At 36.6% G+C, this 19,446-nt stretch overlaps 1 protein-coding gene across 3 annotated transcripts in view; it reads right to left on the reverse strand.

Annotated features, from left to right (window-relative positions):
* The window catches only part of LOC121974929, a 113,571-nt gene extending 109,872 nt beyond the window's left edge, over positions 1 to 3,699 (reverse strand). For all 3 annotated transcript variants that reach the window (XR_006110154.1, XM_042526217.1, XM_042526216.1), the window contains exons 1-8: positions 3,262 to 3,699; positions 3,117 to 3,180; positions 2,944 to 3,035; positions 2,394 to 2,872; positions 2,081 to 2,288; positions 1,644 to 1,988; positions 985 to 1,129; positions 741 to 878 (exon numbers count right to left, since the gene is read on the reverse strand). Coding sequence is in view for 2 of the 3 variants with exons in the window: in XM_042526217.1 (XP_042382151.1) it covers positions 741 to 878; positions 985 to 1,129; positions 1,644 to 1,988; positions 2,081 to 2,288; positions 2,394 to 2,872; positions 2,944 to 3,035; positions 3,117 to 3,180; positions 3,262 to 3,453 (1,663 nt within the window). In the remaining variant the exon portion in view is untranslated. The remainder of the gene's footprint in view (positions 1 to 740; positions 879 to 984; positions 1,130 to 1,643; positions 1,989 to 2,080; positions 2,289 to 2,393; positions 2,873 to 2,943; positions 3,036 to 3,116; positions 3,181 to 3,261) is intronic.
* Between the last annotated feature and the right edge of the window lie 15,747 nt (positions 3,700 to 19,446).

A 19,446-nucleotide genomic window follows, 5' to 3' on the forward strand; every position in this document is an offset into this window, starting at 1 on the left:
CTTCAACTCCTCAAGAGTCAAGTTCTTCTTGATGGAAAAGAATCATGCAAATAAAAATAGACGATGTTAAAATTAAACCAATATAGGATCCAAATTTAGTTTTAATTATCTTTAGTTGGTTGAAAATATATTTTTAATTGACTTCTAGATTATAATTTCCAATACACTTGGTTTATTTTACTAGTCTTAGTGAGACTAGGTTATTGTAAAGCTTATAGAAAGGCCCTCACCTTATTGTTTTATTTATTCAATCACGGTACAAATATCATGGTTTATAATTTCTCTTGGTTGAGGTTTGGAACCCTGTGAGATCACCTACAAAGGCACACATGGACCCATCTCGTGTTGCATCAGCTAGTTATCCTCATAGTATTCGGTTGTATCTCAATCGGGTGTAAACTTATACCATTTGTGCTATAAAATGTTATGCGTGAACCACACGTGTGTTTGCATACCAGATATGTGTTATGTAATGACTCAATTACATAAAATCTGCCAAGTCTGTTTAACCTTTGCTGGGTAGGTAAAATGTATTTGCATTTAGCTTAACTAATAAATTCAGGATGCACAGAAAACTTGAACATGCATACATTACCAATTAAAGTGTCATGCAGAAGTAATGGTATAAAAATAAAACAATTACTGTAGCAATGATATAATGTATACTGAATAACTTTAGGATACCTTATGAGTGGATCACATCTCTACTTTATTGAAATAATTCCACTAGAAAAACTAACCAAAATCATTATGGTGCGATACATCATTCAGAGCTCGAGTAAGAGATCCAAGTACAAATGCTTTTGGAATTAAATGTATGCAGTTCCCAAGATTCCCCCAATCCATGCACAAGAATGAAGCCAAAATCAAGCATCGCACTGAAAAATTGAATATATGAAGTCAAGGTTAACAGCATATCAACATTAGTGGCTAAATTGTATAAATCAAGTTACACAATGAAGCTGAAGAGGGGGGGAGAAAAACCTTGCGGATTTTCATGAGAAAAACCACGCTCCCACAATATTGCTAGCCAAGTAAATCTTGCTTCTGGATTTTCCATTTGAGATATATAAGATTCACAAGAAAGTGAGGAGCTATCAGGTAAACTGGACTGAAATAACAAAGACACCTGAAGGAAACAAGAGATTAAACTTGAAAGCGACAAACAGAACAATGTATACATCCATGCAGAAGAGGAGCTAAGATCCATAAGATTAATCTGTATATTATACTGTTAGCACAAAATTCACAAGGTTGCAAAAGAAAGCACTTCAAGAGGGATAATTTTTTGAAGTAAATAAGCAACACGTCTTGAAAGTGCATTGTGAAAATATATTTTACAATTATCCACTGAGAACTGTGGCTTATTTTATAACTTCTTTATAATAAACCAAAACAAAAGGAGCAAGTGTTTGACTGTTTGACTAATGAAACAATAGAAGAAGCATGGATAACTGGAGAAATTCAGTGCACGAATTGGATTATTAACTGCATGATTCAAAGCATACAAAGATTTAAGAGCTGCCATATTTTATATTAAACCATCTGGTCAGTAATGCATTGTAAAACTCATCAACTTATGAAATATGCACTATAACTAGAAAGGTGAAGGAAGAAATAGCAATGACTAGACAGAAAGATACTTGGTGGCTCCAAGCTGCCTCAACTAAATGTGTGCCGTACTCTTCAAGCATTTCATATAGGAGAATGAAGACCTTCCACCTCCCATAACTATTCAAAAACTGATCCATTGTATGGTACACTTCGCCTACACCTAAGGATCTAGCCTCTCTATCGGCCCATCTTTCTCTTTTAGTTTCACCAACACTCATTGCAACATCATCCAAATTGTTTTTATCATCCTCTAGTCTCATTCTTGAATCACCAGAGAAGCAGCCATCATCATGGATTTCAAGCAAGGAATAGTGCTTTAACATTATTTTTAGAATATATAATGCTTGTTTCCTCATAGAGGAATCATTATCAACCTGCCAAGTGACAAAAAAAGAATAAGAAACATATAGTGCCAGCAAAGGATGATGGCTCCACACACAACATGACAAAATAAGCCAATAATTACCAATCCCTTGCGGATTTCCTCCCAAAATTCCTTCCGTTCTATTGCATCAAACAATTTAGTGTTTTCAGTTGATTGGTTATCAAATTTGTCATTATCAAAAAATATAGAAAAATATATAGAAAGTATGCTAAATGCATCCAGCCGTTCAAGATGTCCAAGACCAAACAGAGTTGAGCAGCAATGCCACAATTCTTTTGAGAAACTGACCCTGAAAACTTGATCCAATTGTGTCAATATATCATAGCATGCTACAAAAGTGAAACAACTGAAGTACACTCCTAAAAGTTCTAGAATAGAGAAAAGATAGCCTCACCTTGAAAGTCTACAAAGTGAGCCTTGCACCCAAACAGTGACAGGAGATAGCTCATTGAGACACCTAATTATCACTGGAAGGAGTATTCTAACAGCATAAGAACGATGCTCCGAACTCTGCATATGCACCCCAAGTACCAACCTTGACAAATCCCATGTAAGATTATTGATAAAACAAACCAAAATGTCTTCTTCCTCAGCTGAGCTTTGCCCTAAGACCAGCATCTCCTTGCATCTCATTGCAGATAGTAGTAGTGATTTCAGGACACGGCAACCACTTTGCAATGGCAAAGCACCTAGTGGAATGCTGTCATAATCCTGATCAACATTGTCAATCTTCCATTGATAAGTTGCTAAATCTTCACTTTCATATATGCCTAGAGAAAGTCTTAGTGACCTAAGACAAAATGGTACAAGTGTCACTCCCATAAGTTCCCAAGGTTGGAATTTGGAAACAACATCGCAGAATAAGACATCCATCTGAAACGATCAGGAGATGAGATAGAGCTTATTAAGAGGTATAATTGCATCAGATATAAAGACTCAAGTACCTGGCTGAGCAGCTCGGACTCATCTGGACTTGCTTTGAGTAGCGGTAGAAAAACTCTCCATATAAACCGGCTCATTGAATCATATTGAGAATCTAAACAGAATGTGGCCTTTTCATGTAAAAACAAAAATAAAATAAAATAAAATCAGATAGAGAAGCATTTTTTGAACTTACCGGTTTTTCCAATAAGATGGCAAAGGGAAGTCATGTAGGATAAGATGTAATTCGATTGACGAGGCTGAAGTAATATGAAAGATAGTTAACAATATCAATGATTCGAACGGGAAAAAAGTTGCTTTTTATGATTAATTTCCCTTACTTGTACGACTGCGGGGAAGGCTTCGAGTAGAGAGGAGAAGAGGGCGGAAGAAGAGAGGGAAGAGGATGCGAGGATGCAGTCGAGGATGGCCGGGGCAGCGGCGGAGGGGATGACAGAGAAGCTCTCGAGGAGCGAGGCAACATGGAATGAGACGGGTGCAGACGGCGCTTGTGGGAGACCCCGGAACTCCATGGTTTCGCTTCGCTTTGCCGATCACCTCTCGTTATGCTGTCCGAGGAGGAGAATGGAGTAGCCGCTAAGCCCTAACGCCTAGCAAGGGTTTTAACTGGCGAGCGGGACATGAATTCGAACATTTCGTTGCAATTTAATAAAACTATTAAAACCCTAAATCCTAAATCTCTGACCATAAATATCCAAAATCCTTCGCACCTACACGGACGCCCAATTTTACCAAATGTAATACTTTCCCCTGCGTACTCTTACGAACTCCACCAAATTTAATCCCTTAAGAGCAACTCCAATCTTGTCCAATCGTGTCCCTTTTAGGCTACGTTTGGTAGACTGTAATCTATCTTGTAATATAATCAGGATTACTTTATTTGTTTTAACTTTAAACCTGTAATGTAATGTAATCTCGATTACAAAAGGTAGTGATGTTTTGTAATCTGGATTACAAAGCAAATATTATGTAATCCGATTACATTACGAGGTCACTGTTTAACTAAAATTTGAATGCCGAATATACCCCTACTTAGTCGACCGCTCGTTGGCCGCCGACAGCTCATCGGCCACCGCCCACCCACCGACCGCCGCCGCCGGTCGCCGGCCGCCACCGCCACCGGTCGCCGGCCGTCGCCACCGGTCGCCGGCCGCCGTCGTCGGTCGCCGTCGCCATCGGTCCTCGGCCGCCGCCGCCGGTTGTCGGTTGTCGGTCTCCTCCCGTCGGTCGCCAGTCTCCTCCCGTCGGTTGCCGGCCGTCGGTCGACGGCCGCTATCGTCGGTCGTCGGTCGTCGACCACCATCGTCGTCGTCGCCGGTCACCGGCTGTCGGTCGCCGGTCACCGGCTGTCGGTCGTCGGCCGGCCGGCGTCGATCATCGGACGCAAGTTTCGACAGAGATGCAGCGGCCGTCGGTAGAAGTCGCAGGATATTTTTGTCATTTTATAATAATATGAATTACATTTCTTATAAAAAAATAATTGATACCAAATAAAAGAATGTAATCACCCTTGTAATCAAAGATTACATACATTATATTACCAAACATAGTAATGTAATCAAGATTATATTACATTACAAGTTAGATTACATTACCCCCAACCAAACGTATCCTTAGTGTAAAGGGACACCAAATGCATGCTAATCATGTTCTTTAAATTTGCACCATTTTGATGCAAGTTAACAGTCCAACCAAAATGGTGAAGCACCGATTTTCCTTTTTTCTTTATTTTCTCCTTAATTATTTATAGTTGTGTATTATCTTTAAATATTAGTATTTCTATTAAATTATTTCTACTAAAATTTAGAAGGAGTGTACTCATTTTATTTTTTTTACTAAAAATATAATATCATACAAAATTAGTTATTATATACTATAAAATTATTAATTGTAATAATAATAATAATTATCATAATAAAAATATTTAACAAATCAATATGTAGGTTGAATAATAAATTATAAGATGAAAAAATAAAATATTCTAAGAAATATTTCTTTTATGTAAGAAATGATGTGTATTGGTTGGAGCTGAAAAAAATATTTGATACTCAAATAATATCGATATTGAAAATGTACCAAAATGAGTTTTATAGTTAGAGATGGTCCAACCACTATATGAGAAAAAATTGAACTTTTTTTTAATAACTTGGTGTCCTAACTAGGCTTCGCCTGATTATTTTTGGAGGTGGACAATCCTCCCTTGATTCATCCATCAGGTACATGCGAAATACTCACAATAATGCACCGACAACTAACCTCCACGGCCTTTATCGTCCTTATAAAGTCGTCCAACGACGAATTGAGTATCCTACCTCTAAAGATAAACTCCAAGTCTTTTTTCGCTTGTGGATACTTTGGACCAAGACTATCAATCCAAATTTTCCACCAAATTCAACATTAGCATATGCTTCAAAAAAGGATCAAACCACGGTGCTCTTGAATATCTCCATAACACCTTATCATTGTGTCAAGCAAGGGACTAGAAATAGTTGAATTTTAAATCTCTAAAGATATATATCTTCTGCTATGTACATTATAGGACATTTTATTTTAGCTAACTGTTTCACTGAAAACATTATAATCTTACTATGAACGAGTATTTTGTAAGATACAAAAAGTAAAACTAGTAGTAGGTTGTCATAACTCTCGCTTAAAATATATAACTCTAATTAAATATTACCGTGTGTGTATGTGACATATAGTTATTGTGATAGACCAAAGTCATACAAAGTATATGCACATAAGTGCAAATACAATTACCTAACCTTCCTATACAAAGAATCACTATATTAGGGTAAAATGTTCCCAGTAATTTATCTATTTGTATTTAATTGGAGGATCGTGATACTGGACCATCTTAAATGAGAATTATTATATTTTGCTCCAATAAGTGCAAATACAATGAAAAATATTGATATGAGTAAATTTTTTATAGGTAATGCATTTTATGAGTCACTCACTTATCCACCCATTCATACAACTTCTATAAAATTGAAGTTAACATCTATCAGACACTAAACAAGGGATTTCACAAGCTTGATAATTTTGGCCGTAACTGGGATTTAACTTAGAATACAAATCAATTTCACCTCTCCCTATATAAAAATGAAAGGCTAGAGAAAAGATAAATTACCAAAAGTTTTAGGGTTGAAGGCTTTTAATCTTTCAACTTATTAGACTCCTTAAAGCAATTTAAGGGTTTATTGATCACTAACATATTTGTATAACATAGTTTGGCAGCACTCAAACTCAAACTACATAGCCTCTGATCCTTTAAAGGATCATTTTTCAAAAGCTAATATATTTTCTCTTTTTTTCCCAACAATGAAGGATGGAGAAATCTCTTACAAGTTCAAAATTATAAAGGATTGCAAAAGAGGAAAAGCACATGCAATATAAGACTTCTAATAGGATTTAATCAACTCTAATTCTCAATCACTCCTCATAGCTTTCAAATTCTTGTTACATATGTACTTGTTGCCTAACAGTCTACTAGTTTGTCACCATTAGTGGATTAGTCCTTGTGATTAAACCATCATCACATAGCAATGACTCCTTTCTACTTTTCACATCCGTAAATAATCAACTAATCACTTACCATTACTTAACTAATTTTGTCAGTTTACTATCCTATTAACTCAATAGAATCATTTTGTTTGTTGACTCCTCGGACCCACTCTACTACTTCAATCAGTTGTTCCTCCGGTTGACTGAAATCCATAGAAGTTAATTGCTCTAAACTATATACCCAAGTTTATCATAACTTTGGAGTTTTAGTCTATCAATCGACTCCAACATCATTCCACTAAATTCTATACCAGTCGACTAATATCAACCCTTATACCTCAAATCCATTTAGAATGTTGGATTCCCAGCTTTTAGTCAATTGTTGTCCATTAACAATTGATTATTGACCCCTGACTAAGACCATTTCTAAGATCAAGTTCACCAATGTTGAGTTTTATCCTCATCCCCATGGATACATGTCACTTAATATTTAGCTAACCAAAGTCTTACACTTTATAGTTTAATTTCGCCCTCAATCATCTACCATTAGGCCATATGTCCCTTGAATGCTCCTGAGCCCTTGGCTCCTCCACACATCATCTTTCATGTCATGCTGACATAGTCTACAACAATGACTCCTAAGCTCTCGGATGCTACCTCGATACTCCTCGTCTAGTGATCCCTCGGTCTACCTCATGTAACCTTCATCAATCTTTATAAATTTTCAACCATCAAGTTGTTAACTTGATTACGCTAGGTTAATGCTTCAGAGCTACTCTAGCACTACCTCAATGTTCTTCGGCATGCGATCCCTTAAATGTTTCATATCATTCTTCTCTTAGTTCTTCGGACTTCCAAGCCACTAAATATACCTAGTCATATCAAGTTAATTAGCTCTCCAAGTTTCATGTGTATTCTTTAAAGTCCTTGCACACTAAAAAACACATATCAAATACACATGATACTAACTAGCTCAAATCATTTGCTTAAACATCAAAATCTATGATCATATTAAACCACTTAGATCATGATTTCCATCAACACTCATGTATCTGAGACTTCCTCATTTACCTAGTATAAGTTAACCTTGACTTGCCATGGCATCATCATTGCTTAGTATTTAGTTGATCTCAACGTACCAAGACTTTCCTTGTCTAAAGACTCCTTGTCTTTAGGACTTCATCCATTACCTAATATTTAGTCAGACTTGACCTTCAAAAACTTTCACTTGTCTAGCTTTAGGTTACCCTTAATCTGCTATGACTTCTAATGCCTAGATTTCAGTGCTTTGGGACTTCAACTTTGCATAATATTCAATCACCCTTGACCTACCTATGATTCATTATTGTAAAGTATCCAATATTCCATTACATGCTTAGACTTCCATCACTTGACTAACATCTAGTCCTCCTAAGCCTATTAGAATTTCCTCACTGTCAAGCATCTAATCCTTCAAGACCTACATAGTCCTTCATCTTTTCCCTTGCCAAGCCCATATTAGAATTTTCACGTCTATTAATATATATATTAGACTTCAATCAATATTAAATGTCTAGTCAATCTTAACCTATTTAGATGTATTTACTATCAATTATATGATCAATCTTGACCTATTTGACATAACATCTTCAATCATGAAACATGTTGTACAAATATATTGCTCAAATATTGAACTCTCAATCTACACCATGATCAACCTTGACCAGGGGCCAATTGCACTAACATTCTCTAGTTAAATTTAGAGGAATATGAGAAAACGTTTGGGAAATGTTAATATTCTCTAATAAAAAGTTGGAATTTTTTGTAACTCTAGGGGGAGTTTAATTAGATCCTAGATTTAGGCCCCATTACATTATTTTAAATTTTGTATTATCCTATTTTAAATGGATTTCCAAACATTAAAAAGGAAGATTATTGATGTAATCATGTCCTAAGTAGTCACCTGCTTATCGGGTAGTCATTCTTGACTTATTAGGAATCATCCATCCTTATCCTCCATAAATGAACTTTCATCACTTGCCTAACATCCAGACTTGTTGGTGCTAGGAGCAACATATCGAACATATATTTTGATGCATGACTAAGTTTAAAGTTATCCTATTAATGATCTAACAAAGTTGTGTCAAGTGTGTAGGTGTAGGTAACTTATCAAGTGGAAAATTCTAGGTTGGGAACAAAGCAAAAGGAAAAACCTACTGGGACTAGGCAGTGGAAGTATTGACTGGGAACCAGACAACACAAGTCCTAGTGGGACTAGGCATGGGAAGTATTGATTGGGAACCAGACAACACAAGTCCTAGTGGGACTAGGCATGGGAAGTCTTGATTCAAAATCAAACAACACAAAGTCCTAATGGAGCTAGGTAGTGGAAGGTATGGTTGAGAACAAGCAAGGATAGATGGTCAAAGACCTAGTTGGGAAATAGATAAACCCAGTTGGAAACTAGGCAAACTTAGTTGGGAACTAAATGTAGCAAGTCCAAGCAAATTAGCTAGGAGCTTAGGTCTTGGCAGCAAGTTCAAGCAAGTCAGCTAGGAGTGAGTGCTTGATAACTATGTCTAGATGGGTCAGTTGGGAGACGAACATCTAGCTAAGGTATATAAGCTTAACGTTAATATTTCTATCATTCTCATTATGTGCCACTTTTGTAGGGAATCATTTTTCGACAATTCTAAGATACCAGAAGGAAGTAAGGGGTGACTGATTGGGGATAAACCTTGACTAATTGAGTTGGGATATTCCAAGCAACTAGAGCAAGGAATAGGGCATCTTAGCATCCGAGCGACCTCAGATAGCTTCCAGATGGTCGTAGATGACAAGAATCCAATGATCAAGAGGAGTCAGTCAAGATCGGTGATTACCCAAGCTCTAGGTGATCAGAGGGAGTCCAATCGACCAGAGACCACGGACGACATTATCAATGGTAATAGAGTTTATAGCCAAGTCGGGAAGGTCCTATCAACCAGAGCAATTCCAGTCGATTGGAGTAGTGTCATATCAGCATCGACTTTGGATCTATAAAGGGAGGCTCAAGGCACTTATTTATGAATTCAAATTTTCAAATATTGTCTTTGTGCTCCTCGTGTTCTCCTGTGTTGATGTGTTGCACTCATGAGCTTCAACTTTGATTGGGAACTTGTGAATTGTAACTGTGTTTCTTTTGGTTGCCATATTATTATATATTGAATTGTGCTTTCCCTTTCTAGATTCATTTTAAGGGTCTCTCCACCTCTCGAAACTTTCTTGGAAGGAGAATATTGTTAATAAGAATCATTTTTTAACCTGTGTATTAGTCTTTAATTAACATCTTAATTTTAAATGTCTATCGTGTTAACTTCTTTATCAATCTCGCATGCATATTGTGTTAACTTCTTTATCAATCTTGCATGCTTATTGTGTTAAAATCTCTCTCAATCTTGCATGCTTATTATGTTAAATTCTCTGTTGATTTTCCATGCTTATTGTGCTAAGTTTTCCTTTTTCATTGTATGTTAAGTTTGCTTAAGTGATTGGTGGTTTTGTTACACATCTTGTTCAAGTAATTTAGGATTTGTTCTTACTTGCTCTAAGTTTAATTTCCACTACATATTGTTCTAGTTTAGAATTTAGCTTTAATCTATCACCTCGTAAAATTGTAAATGTTATTCACCCCCTCTAGCGTGCAATTAGGTCTTACAAGACTTTCTTTTCCAACACTTGTTGAACTTTTTCATTATCAAGTGTCAAATCAATCTTGATCTACTTGGTCTTTTTGTTTGCTAAGTTCTTATTGGACTTTTTACATCTATTAACACTTATTAGACTTCAATAAATATTTAATCAACTTCTATAATATGGTTTAACTTCCGAAGAACACAAGGGTTGAACTTGGAGCAAAAATGTTAAGTTTCGTTTCCAATCCAAGTTTAACTTTGAAGAACGAACTTGGAGTAAAAATGTTAAATTCCATTTCCAATTCAAGTTTAACTTCTGAAGAGCACATGAGTTGCTAGGAAACGTTCTGTGCTTGTACACATTTTTGTACAGGGGAAATAGAATGGTATTCCGAGTAGCACCCAACAAATAGTATCAGAGCTAGTTTTCTGCCTCTATGTGTTTGGTTTTCGGTTAAATTATGCACTGCTCATACATAAGTTTAGGTCAGATAATAGTAGGATGTGCTAGATAGATTAACTCTGTGGTTGCAGGCATTCTACATCCAACTATTATGGCTTTTGTGTGCTTGTGTGTGATTTGAACCCTCGTGCATGTCGAGGTTGTTGTGTGTGCATGATTGTAATAATTAAATATAGTCGGTTGCCGTATTATTATTATTATTGTTTTACATTCTGTTCGATCTAGATTACATGTGCATTTCTTTGTGGAATATATGATTGATAAATGTAAAACTTTATTTTTGTCGCATATCGTATCCTTGCAAAGTGTGGTGCTATTTGAGGACCAGAGGCGCAGTGGAAAAGGAAGCAAGATAGACGCGACGAAATGACCCGTTGGTGGCGGCTAGGGTCAGCGGCATATGGAGGACAACTATGGATGAGGCCATAATAGTTGGAAAATTATTTTTCTATATTTATTGCCTTTATGTGATGTGATGTGTATGCCTTTGTGTGCATGTGTGATATGTGTGCATGTTAAAATTCCTCGTTTAAATAACTAAGTGGGAGAGGGTTTATTTAAATAAATTCCACGGTCTCCATTACTGTTTGTAAGTGATGCATTCAAACTTGCGCATTAGCTTTAAGTGTCTTCCTCTACATCGAATGAGTTTGTTTGTAGATCACTAGATCAAATTCCTCTATAAATGATTATAGGAAATTATTTAGTTTTGTGTGATCTTCTCCATCAAAAGGAGCACAATCCTAATTAATGGACTAAATATCAAGTAATGGTATACACTTAGGCGCATTTAATAGTATCCTCCCAATCAAAAGTCACTGCTATTATTTTGTATGACCGAAAACAAACCAACTATTAATTTTATTTATCATAAAATTAGGTTGACAAGATAATAAAATTAATGGGAAAACCTCCTCTTACAAATGTTTGAATTAGTATACATCCACACTATCGTGGCATACTAAATTCACAGTGTTTGAGGTGTTGGTGAATTTAAATTATATCGTTTGAGGGATCAATATTATTTTAGATTCTAAAGTTTTGACCAAATATCTTATTTTGTGATTCTCAGGATTTCAAAATGGCTTTCAATCCTCTCACTGTTATTTTAAAAGAAAACTAACTTACTAGTCTCAATTATATTGATTGGAAATAAAACTTGGATTGTCCTCACAGAAACGAGAACAATAAAGGTGTATCTTATTCATTAGTTGTCAAAACATGTTTAGTGGTGTTATCTACCGGTACCTGGTGTGTAGATATGGGAGCCATTGATCATGTCTGCAATTTATTGCAGGGGTTCCAGGAAACCTGACGACTACATGAAGGAGAAATCACCGTTTACTTGGGCAATGCTATGAGAGTGACGGCTGTTGCAGTGAGAGATGTTTTATTATCTTTTGATAGGAATAAAACTTTGATTTTGAGAAATTATCTTTGCGTACCATCTTTTAGAAAGAACTTGATTTCAGTTTCTAAATTATTTATGGATGGATATTTTATTTCTTTTGATGACAAAGTAGTTATCAAGAAAATAGGGTGATTATCTGTTCTGGTACGTTGGTTGACAATTTGTACACTCTAAATCCAATAACTCCCATGATGCAACAAATAGAAATTAATAACACATCTTCTAATTCTAATAAGAGAAAACAACCTTTGAAAATGAACCAAACATATCTTTGGCATCTAAGACTTGATTAGATTAACTTGAGTAGGATTCAAAGGCTAATAGTCGATGAACCTTTGGGTTCATTGGTGGTGGAAAACTTTCCAACCTGTGAATCTTGCTTGGAAGGAAAAATAATCAAAAGACCTTTTAAGGCCAAGGGATATAAAGCCAAAGATGCATTGGAATTGGTTCATTTTAATTTGTGTGGACCTTTGACTATCCAGGCGAGAGGTGGTTTCGAATATTTTGTGTAACACCCCACCCTCCTCACTACTGATCTGTGAGGATGGAGCACTATTGGACTACTAACTTTACTTAACTAATCTTGTTCACATGTTGATAGTTATGCTTATAACTCTTTACAAACTCGAAACATACAATTAACTAGCAGCGGAAAACTAAATAACTCATCTATACATTCTACTCAAGCATTTCTTCTCAACTAAAACTATATATATTAATCTGAACATGCTAAAACTGTATATTACTCTGAACATGCATGCAACAATAATAAACCATTCTATGAATAAACCATCAACATGAAAGAATAGTTCTAACAATGCAAAAATGACTCAATCCACCTAAATTTCACAAACAGTCTAAATACATAATCTTAATAAATTCTTTAAGAAAATCCCAAGGCTTCCATAGTCCAAACATCACACATCTATCCGCACCTCCTTGTCATCTTCCTTCGCTATAGCTTTTCCTTTCCTTTATCTGCAGTAAGAGGAAATGCATCTATAAGCAAAATTGCTTAGTAAGCGCTATCTAACTCACAAAACTCGAATATGCATGTGAACATACTGAAATGCTAAAAACTGAATGCTTAAAAGAAATACTACTCATTCTCATCCAATAGCAAAAGAAACAAAACATATTGAAATGCTAAACATGTAAAGCTTATTTCACTTGTAATAAAACTTATACTTTTATACTTCAAAATAATAATCAATCTCTTCTGGGGCCCAAGCTTAGTACCATTGTGCGCTCCCTAATAGGAACTGAGGTAGCGAGCCACCAGTCCTATGAGGGTAAAGACCTCGGTCTTACCAGGGCCGAGACCTCGGAAACGGTCACCTGGATTTGTTTAACGACAACCTCGGAAGTCGGGTACTAACCTCTTAAAAATAAAATACTTATTATCTTTTATTACTTCTAATATATAATGCCTTGGCATTTCTTCAAGCACTAGGCGTGCCTTTGATCCTCAACTTCTGGAATTTGGGATCAAATCAAGACCTTGGTCTTTTCTTGCTTATACTTCTCACAAAACCAATTATGAATTCATAAAAATCTGGAACCATGCTAAGAAACTATTCTTATAACAATTGGTTCTAAGAAAACTAGACTGAAATCGAAAACTGCAATGCTAATCATAAAAGAGTTCAAGCTTGGTACGGTAACAAAAGAGATCGAACTGCATGCTTAGAAATGAAAGGTTGTCCAGGCCTGTTAAAATAACAAGAACTTGCACTGAATTATTGAGCATCACAGAAAAGCCTAAACTTTCATACTTGAATCAAACGACATGATCTAATCTGGAATACTAAACCAAAATTACAAACTGAAGTTAAATCTGCAGGGATAAACATAAGTCGATCATGCCCATTAAGGTAACAAGGGAATCACACATGCTAAAACTAAAATAGAAACTGCTGAAGCTTTAAAGGGAATCCACAACATGCTCATCACATACACAACAGGCATACTTAATGCATCTAGAAAAAGGTTTGCAGCTGGGAACCAAATCAAACGTATCTATTCTTCATACCCAATGCTACGGTAGGAAAAAAAACAAAATACAACCATACTTCATGCTCAATACCACGACAAGGAAAACACAAAACCCGATCATTACTATTCTGCAGTAATCCACAAAAAGAACGCTTACCTACATGCTTAATCTAATTACCTTCTTCTATTAAGATCCATTGCAGAAATTTCAAAACCAACAATCTTATCACATACTTCAAATTCAAGAAGAACAAAGGTCCGGAAACTACTCCTACTGCAGGTGAGTAATGCTTACCTTGGTGTTCTTGGACTTACAACCGAAGAAAGGCAGCTAGGGCTTCGGGAAAACTCAAGCTCTCGCCCTCTGCTTCGTGCTTACAACTTCTCCTCACCAAGAGGATCGTAATGGTGAAGAAACCTCTCGGAAATCACCCTCGACCGCTCGCTGGAGAGAAGCCCTAGCTTCTCTTCTCTGTTTTCGCCCAAACGGTAGTCGCACGCGAGAGAGGAAGAAGAGGTTTAGGTCACCGAAACAAAACCTCAACTTATCCCTCTTTATAACTTAGTATTTCTGTTATTAACTACTACTTAAATATATTTCCGCCCGATATTTGCTCAGCACTGCCCGCTTGGGCGCTTGGTCATCGCGCTTCGCTTAAGTCTTGGACCGGGTTGTAAGTCGCGGGTTCGAACCTCGGCCGAAACTCTTTTATACTTAATTATTTTCTATTTTCTATTACTACTTAAACTAATTTTGCTATCTATTTTATTAGCACCGCCCGCTTGGGCACTTTGGCTATCGCGCTTCGCTTAAGCCTTTGACCAGGTCAGAGGTCGCGGGTTCGAATCTCGGCCGAACCTCTTTTATACTTATTTATTTTCTATTTTCTATTACTGCTTAAATTAATTTTGCTATATATTTAATCAGCACGGCCCTGTTGGGTTCCTGGTCAGCCGAGACAATTTAAGGCTTTGCTTAACCGGAGGTCTTCGGTTCGAACCTTAGCTCAAGCTTTTTATTTTTGCAACTTGTTTCTTTTAGTAAAAATACCAAACGAACTCCAAAAATTACATAAAAATACTCTAAAAATCTCTAGAATATTTCTAAAGCATTTCTAAATTTTTTTAATTACTATTAGGACTTGAAATGAGGAAATTTGGGTTGTTACATTTTGTCTCTTTTATAGACGACTATTCGAGATATGGGTACATTTACTTGATTCGCCGCAAGTCTGAGTGGTTTGATAAGTTCAAAGAGTACAAGGCTGATATGTAGAAATGTCATGGTAAAAGTATCAAGACACTACGGTCTGATTGTGGTGGTGAGTACCTCTTAGGAGAATTTAGGAATTACTTATCAGAGGTCGAGATTCAATCCCAACTGTCTGCGCCTGGTACACCCCAACAGAATGGTGTGACAGAACAAAGGAATATGACTCTTATGGAAATGGTTAGATTAATGATGAGTTATTCTGAATTATCAAATTCATTTTGGGGATATGCTCTGGAAACAGCGACGTATATTCCGAACTTGGTACCTTCTAAGTCAGTACCCTCTACACCCACAAAATTGTGGAATGAACATAAGTCTAGTTTGAAACACATTTGGATTTGGGGTAGTCCAACACATGTGCTAAAGGGAGATGCTGATAAGTTGGAATCACGTACAGAAGTTTGCTTATTTGTGGGTTATCCTAAAGGAACAAAAGGTGGTTTATTTTATAGTCCTAAAGATCAGAAGGTCATTATTAGCACCAATGCCCGATTTTTAGAAGAGGACTATGTGATGAACCACAAGCCCATAAGTAAAATTGTTCTTGAGGAAATAAGAGAAGATATGTCTACTTTAGTACCAACGGTACAAGATGAGATACCACAAGAAACTGCAACATGTGTCACAAATGATGCACAATTATAGGTAGTGCCTCGTCGTAGTGGGAGGATTGCTCGAGGACCTGATAGATTCATGTTTTTGGGAGAGTCTTCGGACTTGATCCCTGGTGAACATGAAGCTGATCCCTGGATATATGATGAAGCACTCCAATATAAAGATGCAGCATCTTGGCAAAGTACAATGAACTCCGAAATAAAATCTATGTATTCTAATCAGGTCTAGGAGCTTGTAGAACCACTAAATGGTGTAAAAGCCATTGGATGTAAATGGGTCTACAAAGAGGGAATCAATTATGGGGAAACTTTTTCGCAGGTAGTCATGCTTAAGTCTATCCGGATTCTTTTATCTATTGCTACTCATATGGATTATAAGGTTTGACAAATGGATGTCAAGACAGCTTTCCTTAATAGAAGTCTCGAAGAAAACATCTATATGAAGCAACCAAAGGGATTCATTGCAAAGGGTAAAGATCATCTTGTTTGTAAGCTCAATCGATCCATTTATGGACTGAAGCAAGTTTCGAGATCTTGGAACATCCGGTTTGATGAAGTGATCCAGTCTTATGGATTCATTCAGTGTCCGGATGAGTCTTGTGTATACAAGAAAAGTGACGAAAATGTGGTGGTATTTCTTGTACTATACGTAGATGACATTTTGCTCATTGGCAACAATGTCAAAGTGTTGTCAGACGTAAGGGTATGGTTATCCAAGCAATTCAATATGAAGGACTTGGGAGAATGTGGGCATATTCTTGGGATCAAAGTAATAAGGGATCACAAGAAAAGAATGTTATGCTTATCCCAAGCTTCATACATCGATACTATTCTAGCTCGTTTTAGTATGCAAAACTCCAAGAAAGGTTTTCTACCTTTTCGGCATGGAGTACCTTTATCTAAAGAGATGTGTCCTAAAACATCAAAGGAGATAGAGGAGATGAAGGTAGTTCCTTATACTTCGGCTGTAGGAAGCCTAATGTATGCAATGTTATGTACGAGATCGGATATCTATTTTACCGTGGCCATGGTTAGCAGATATCAAAGTAATCTAGGACAGGGACATTGGACTGCCGTAAAGCATATATTAAAGTACTTGAGAAGGACTAGAGATTATATGTGTTTACTTTGAGAGGTGGAGCCATAACATGGAGGAGTGTTAAGCAGAAATGTGTTTCGGACTCCACCATGGAAGCTGAATATGTGGCAGCCTCAGAGGCAACCAAAGAAGCAGTATGGCTTAGAAACTTCTTGATGGACTTAGATGTGATTCCTGGTTTGCCCAAAATTATCACAACTTATTGTGATAATAGTGGTGCAGTAGTAAACTCGAAGGAACCATGAGCCCATAAGGCAAGTAAACACATTGAGCGCGAGTACCACCTGATATAAGATATCGTAAAGTGAGGAGAAGTTGTTGTCGCTAAGATTACATCAGCAAATAACTGTTAGAGTGTATACTAAAAGTCTAGCTTTTTGTAAACATTTATTCTGAAATAAAGAATCACATTGGTCAAATGTCTACATTTATATGCTAAGTGTTGTTGTTCAATTAATTTATATTGTAGACAATATGATGTGTGGTGTCACACACAGAAGATCATGTTATCAGTTCCTTATAAATTATAAACAGTAGCTCAAGACTAAGATGGATAGGTACAAACCATTGGAATAGTCGTAGTATAATTTGGTATTAGTTTATCTTGACTATAAAATTACACTAGTACACTCTGAGTGTATTGAGCAGGACCATTTAAGGTAAGTTCTTTTTATACTGACTGCATAAAAGAACAAGACCTTTGTTATTATGGAAGTGTGTGCTCTTAATCATCATATAATAACAAGCACATGTACTCAATATTCATTTCTTTAATTTATCAAAGGGTGTGATTTAGTTCGATAAATCAATAGGCCCGATAAGTTGGGAAATGATATTATTTATATGGTGTATTGTTGATTATAGAATGAAACTGTGTCCTAATAATCTAGGTTGATGATGTCCCCAAGAGGAGCTCATAAGGATTGTCATGTAATGTAACACCCGAAAATTCTCAAATCAATTTTAGAAATATTCTATAATTTTTCTGGAATTTTAGAATATTTTTATGGAATTTTTGGAGTAGCAGAAGTAGTAAAAATAAATAGAAACGTAAAATAGCCTAAGCGGGAATTGAACCCGAGACCTATGAGACCCTATGTCTTACAGACAACTCTAGTAACCAGGAGGCCCCAGCAGGGGTGTGCTGAAAGAAGAGGGAAACAGTTATATTTAAGGTTTAGTTAGCCAAATAAACCACTTAATATAAATAGGAAAAAAAAAATTAAGTGAGGAGTTATTAGTTTTCATCGGAAGCTTTTCCTCTCCTCACCCTAATTCCGCCGACCCCTCTCCCTTCCTCACCTCTCGGCGCCCAAGTCCAAGGAAGAACCTAGGGTTCCATCCCTAGGGCCATAGGAGTATCTTCCGGCAACATCAAGGGTACGAGGACGCTCCTCTCCGCGAGAAGAATGCATAGACACGAGAAGATCGTCGAAGAGATCCCTTCTCCGGAAAACCTAACGATTGGATTGTAAGGAAATCTAGCGCAGGATGTAAGAAACCCCTCACCTGCAGTATAAGTAGCTATTCGTGTGTTTTATACATTAGTTTAGTAGTATGCAGATTTTCAGTTCGTAGGGTGTGTTCTAGTGCACACCAAGTGCTTGATAAAATGTTTAGCTCAGTAAAATGCTACAGTAGGCATTTTAATAGATCAGTAAATGCAGTAGGAGCATTTAGAATAGCATATTTAGTCTTGCTACAGCTTATATGGGACTACGGTCCAATGGGTGGGCTCCCACAGTCGCCTCTAGGTTCTGACAACCTAGTTCTAGGTTCAGATAACCTAGTAAGAGCAAGGTAAAGTATATTAGCTACAAATCAGTATTTTACTTTTCAGTGGCATTGTACTAGACTTCAGTTGTTCATGGGCTGGGCTCCCATAGTCGTCCCTAGGTTTAGATAACCTAGTAACTCTACTAAACTCGGGATTTGCAACCCCGGGTCTAGTTAGGGATGCGCGCATAGCAAGTACAGTTGCCGGACCCAACAACAGTATGATTAGTATTTTCATCTATATATGATATATAGTTTTCCAAAGCTTCACAATTTATTTATGTGATTTCAGTTCAGGATTTATATCAGCTTAGCATTTATTTAGATAGCTGTTGTATGTTGTATCAGTTTAGTTCTATTTTGTTGATACCAGAAGATATTGTCATGCTCAGCTTTCACTCTCTATATTTTGTATGCCAGAATGCCATGTTTTAGCATGTTCAGCACATTTTTGAAATAGCATGTTTCCAGAACATAAATTACATCGTATGCATGGTTTTGTGAGGTAGATAATTTCTTACTAAGCTCTCGAGCTTACAGATACTTCTTTTCCTTATACTACAGATAAAGGTAAAGGAAGGATGGATTAGCAGAGGCTGAAGGTCAATGCAGTGAAGATGTGTGTGGATGAGAACATAGAATAAAGATGTTTGGGATCTAGCAAACCTGCACTTAGTATTTCTGATTTTAGTTACTTTCCTACATTGTAGA

This window comes from Zingiber officinale, chromosome 4B, assembly GCF_018446385.1.
Source record: "Zingiber officinale cultivar Zhangliang chromosome 4B, Zo_v1.1, whole genome shotgun sequence".
Taxonomy (NCBI): Eukaryota; Viridiplantae; Streptophyta; class Magnoliopsida; order Zingiberales; family Zingiberaceae; genus Zingiber; species Zingiber officinale.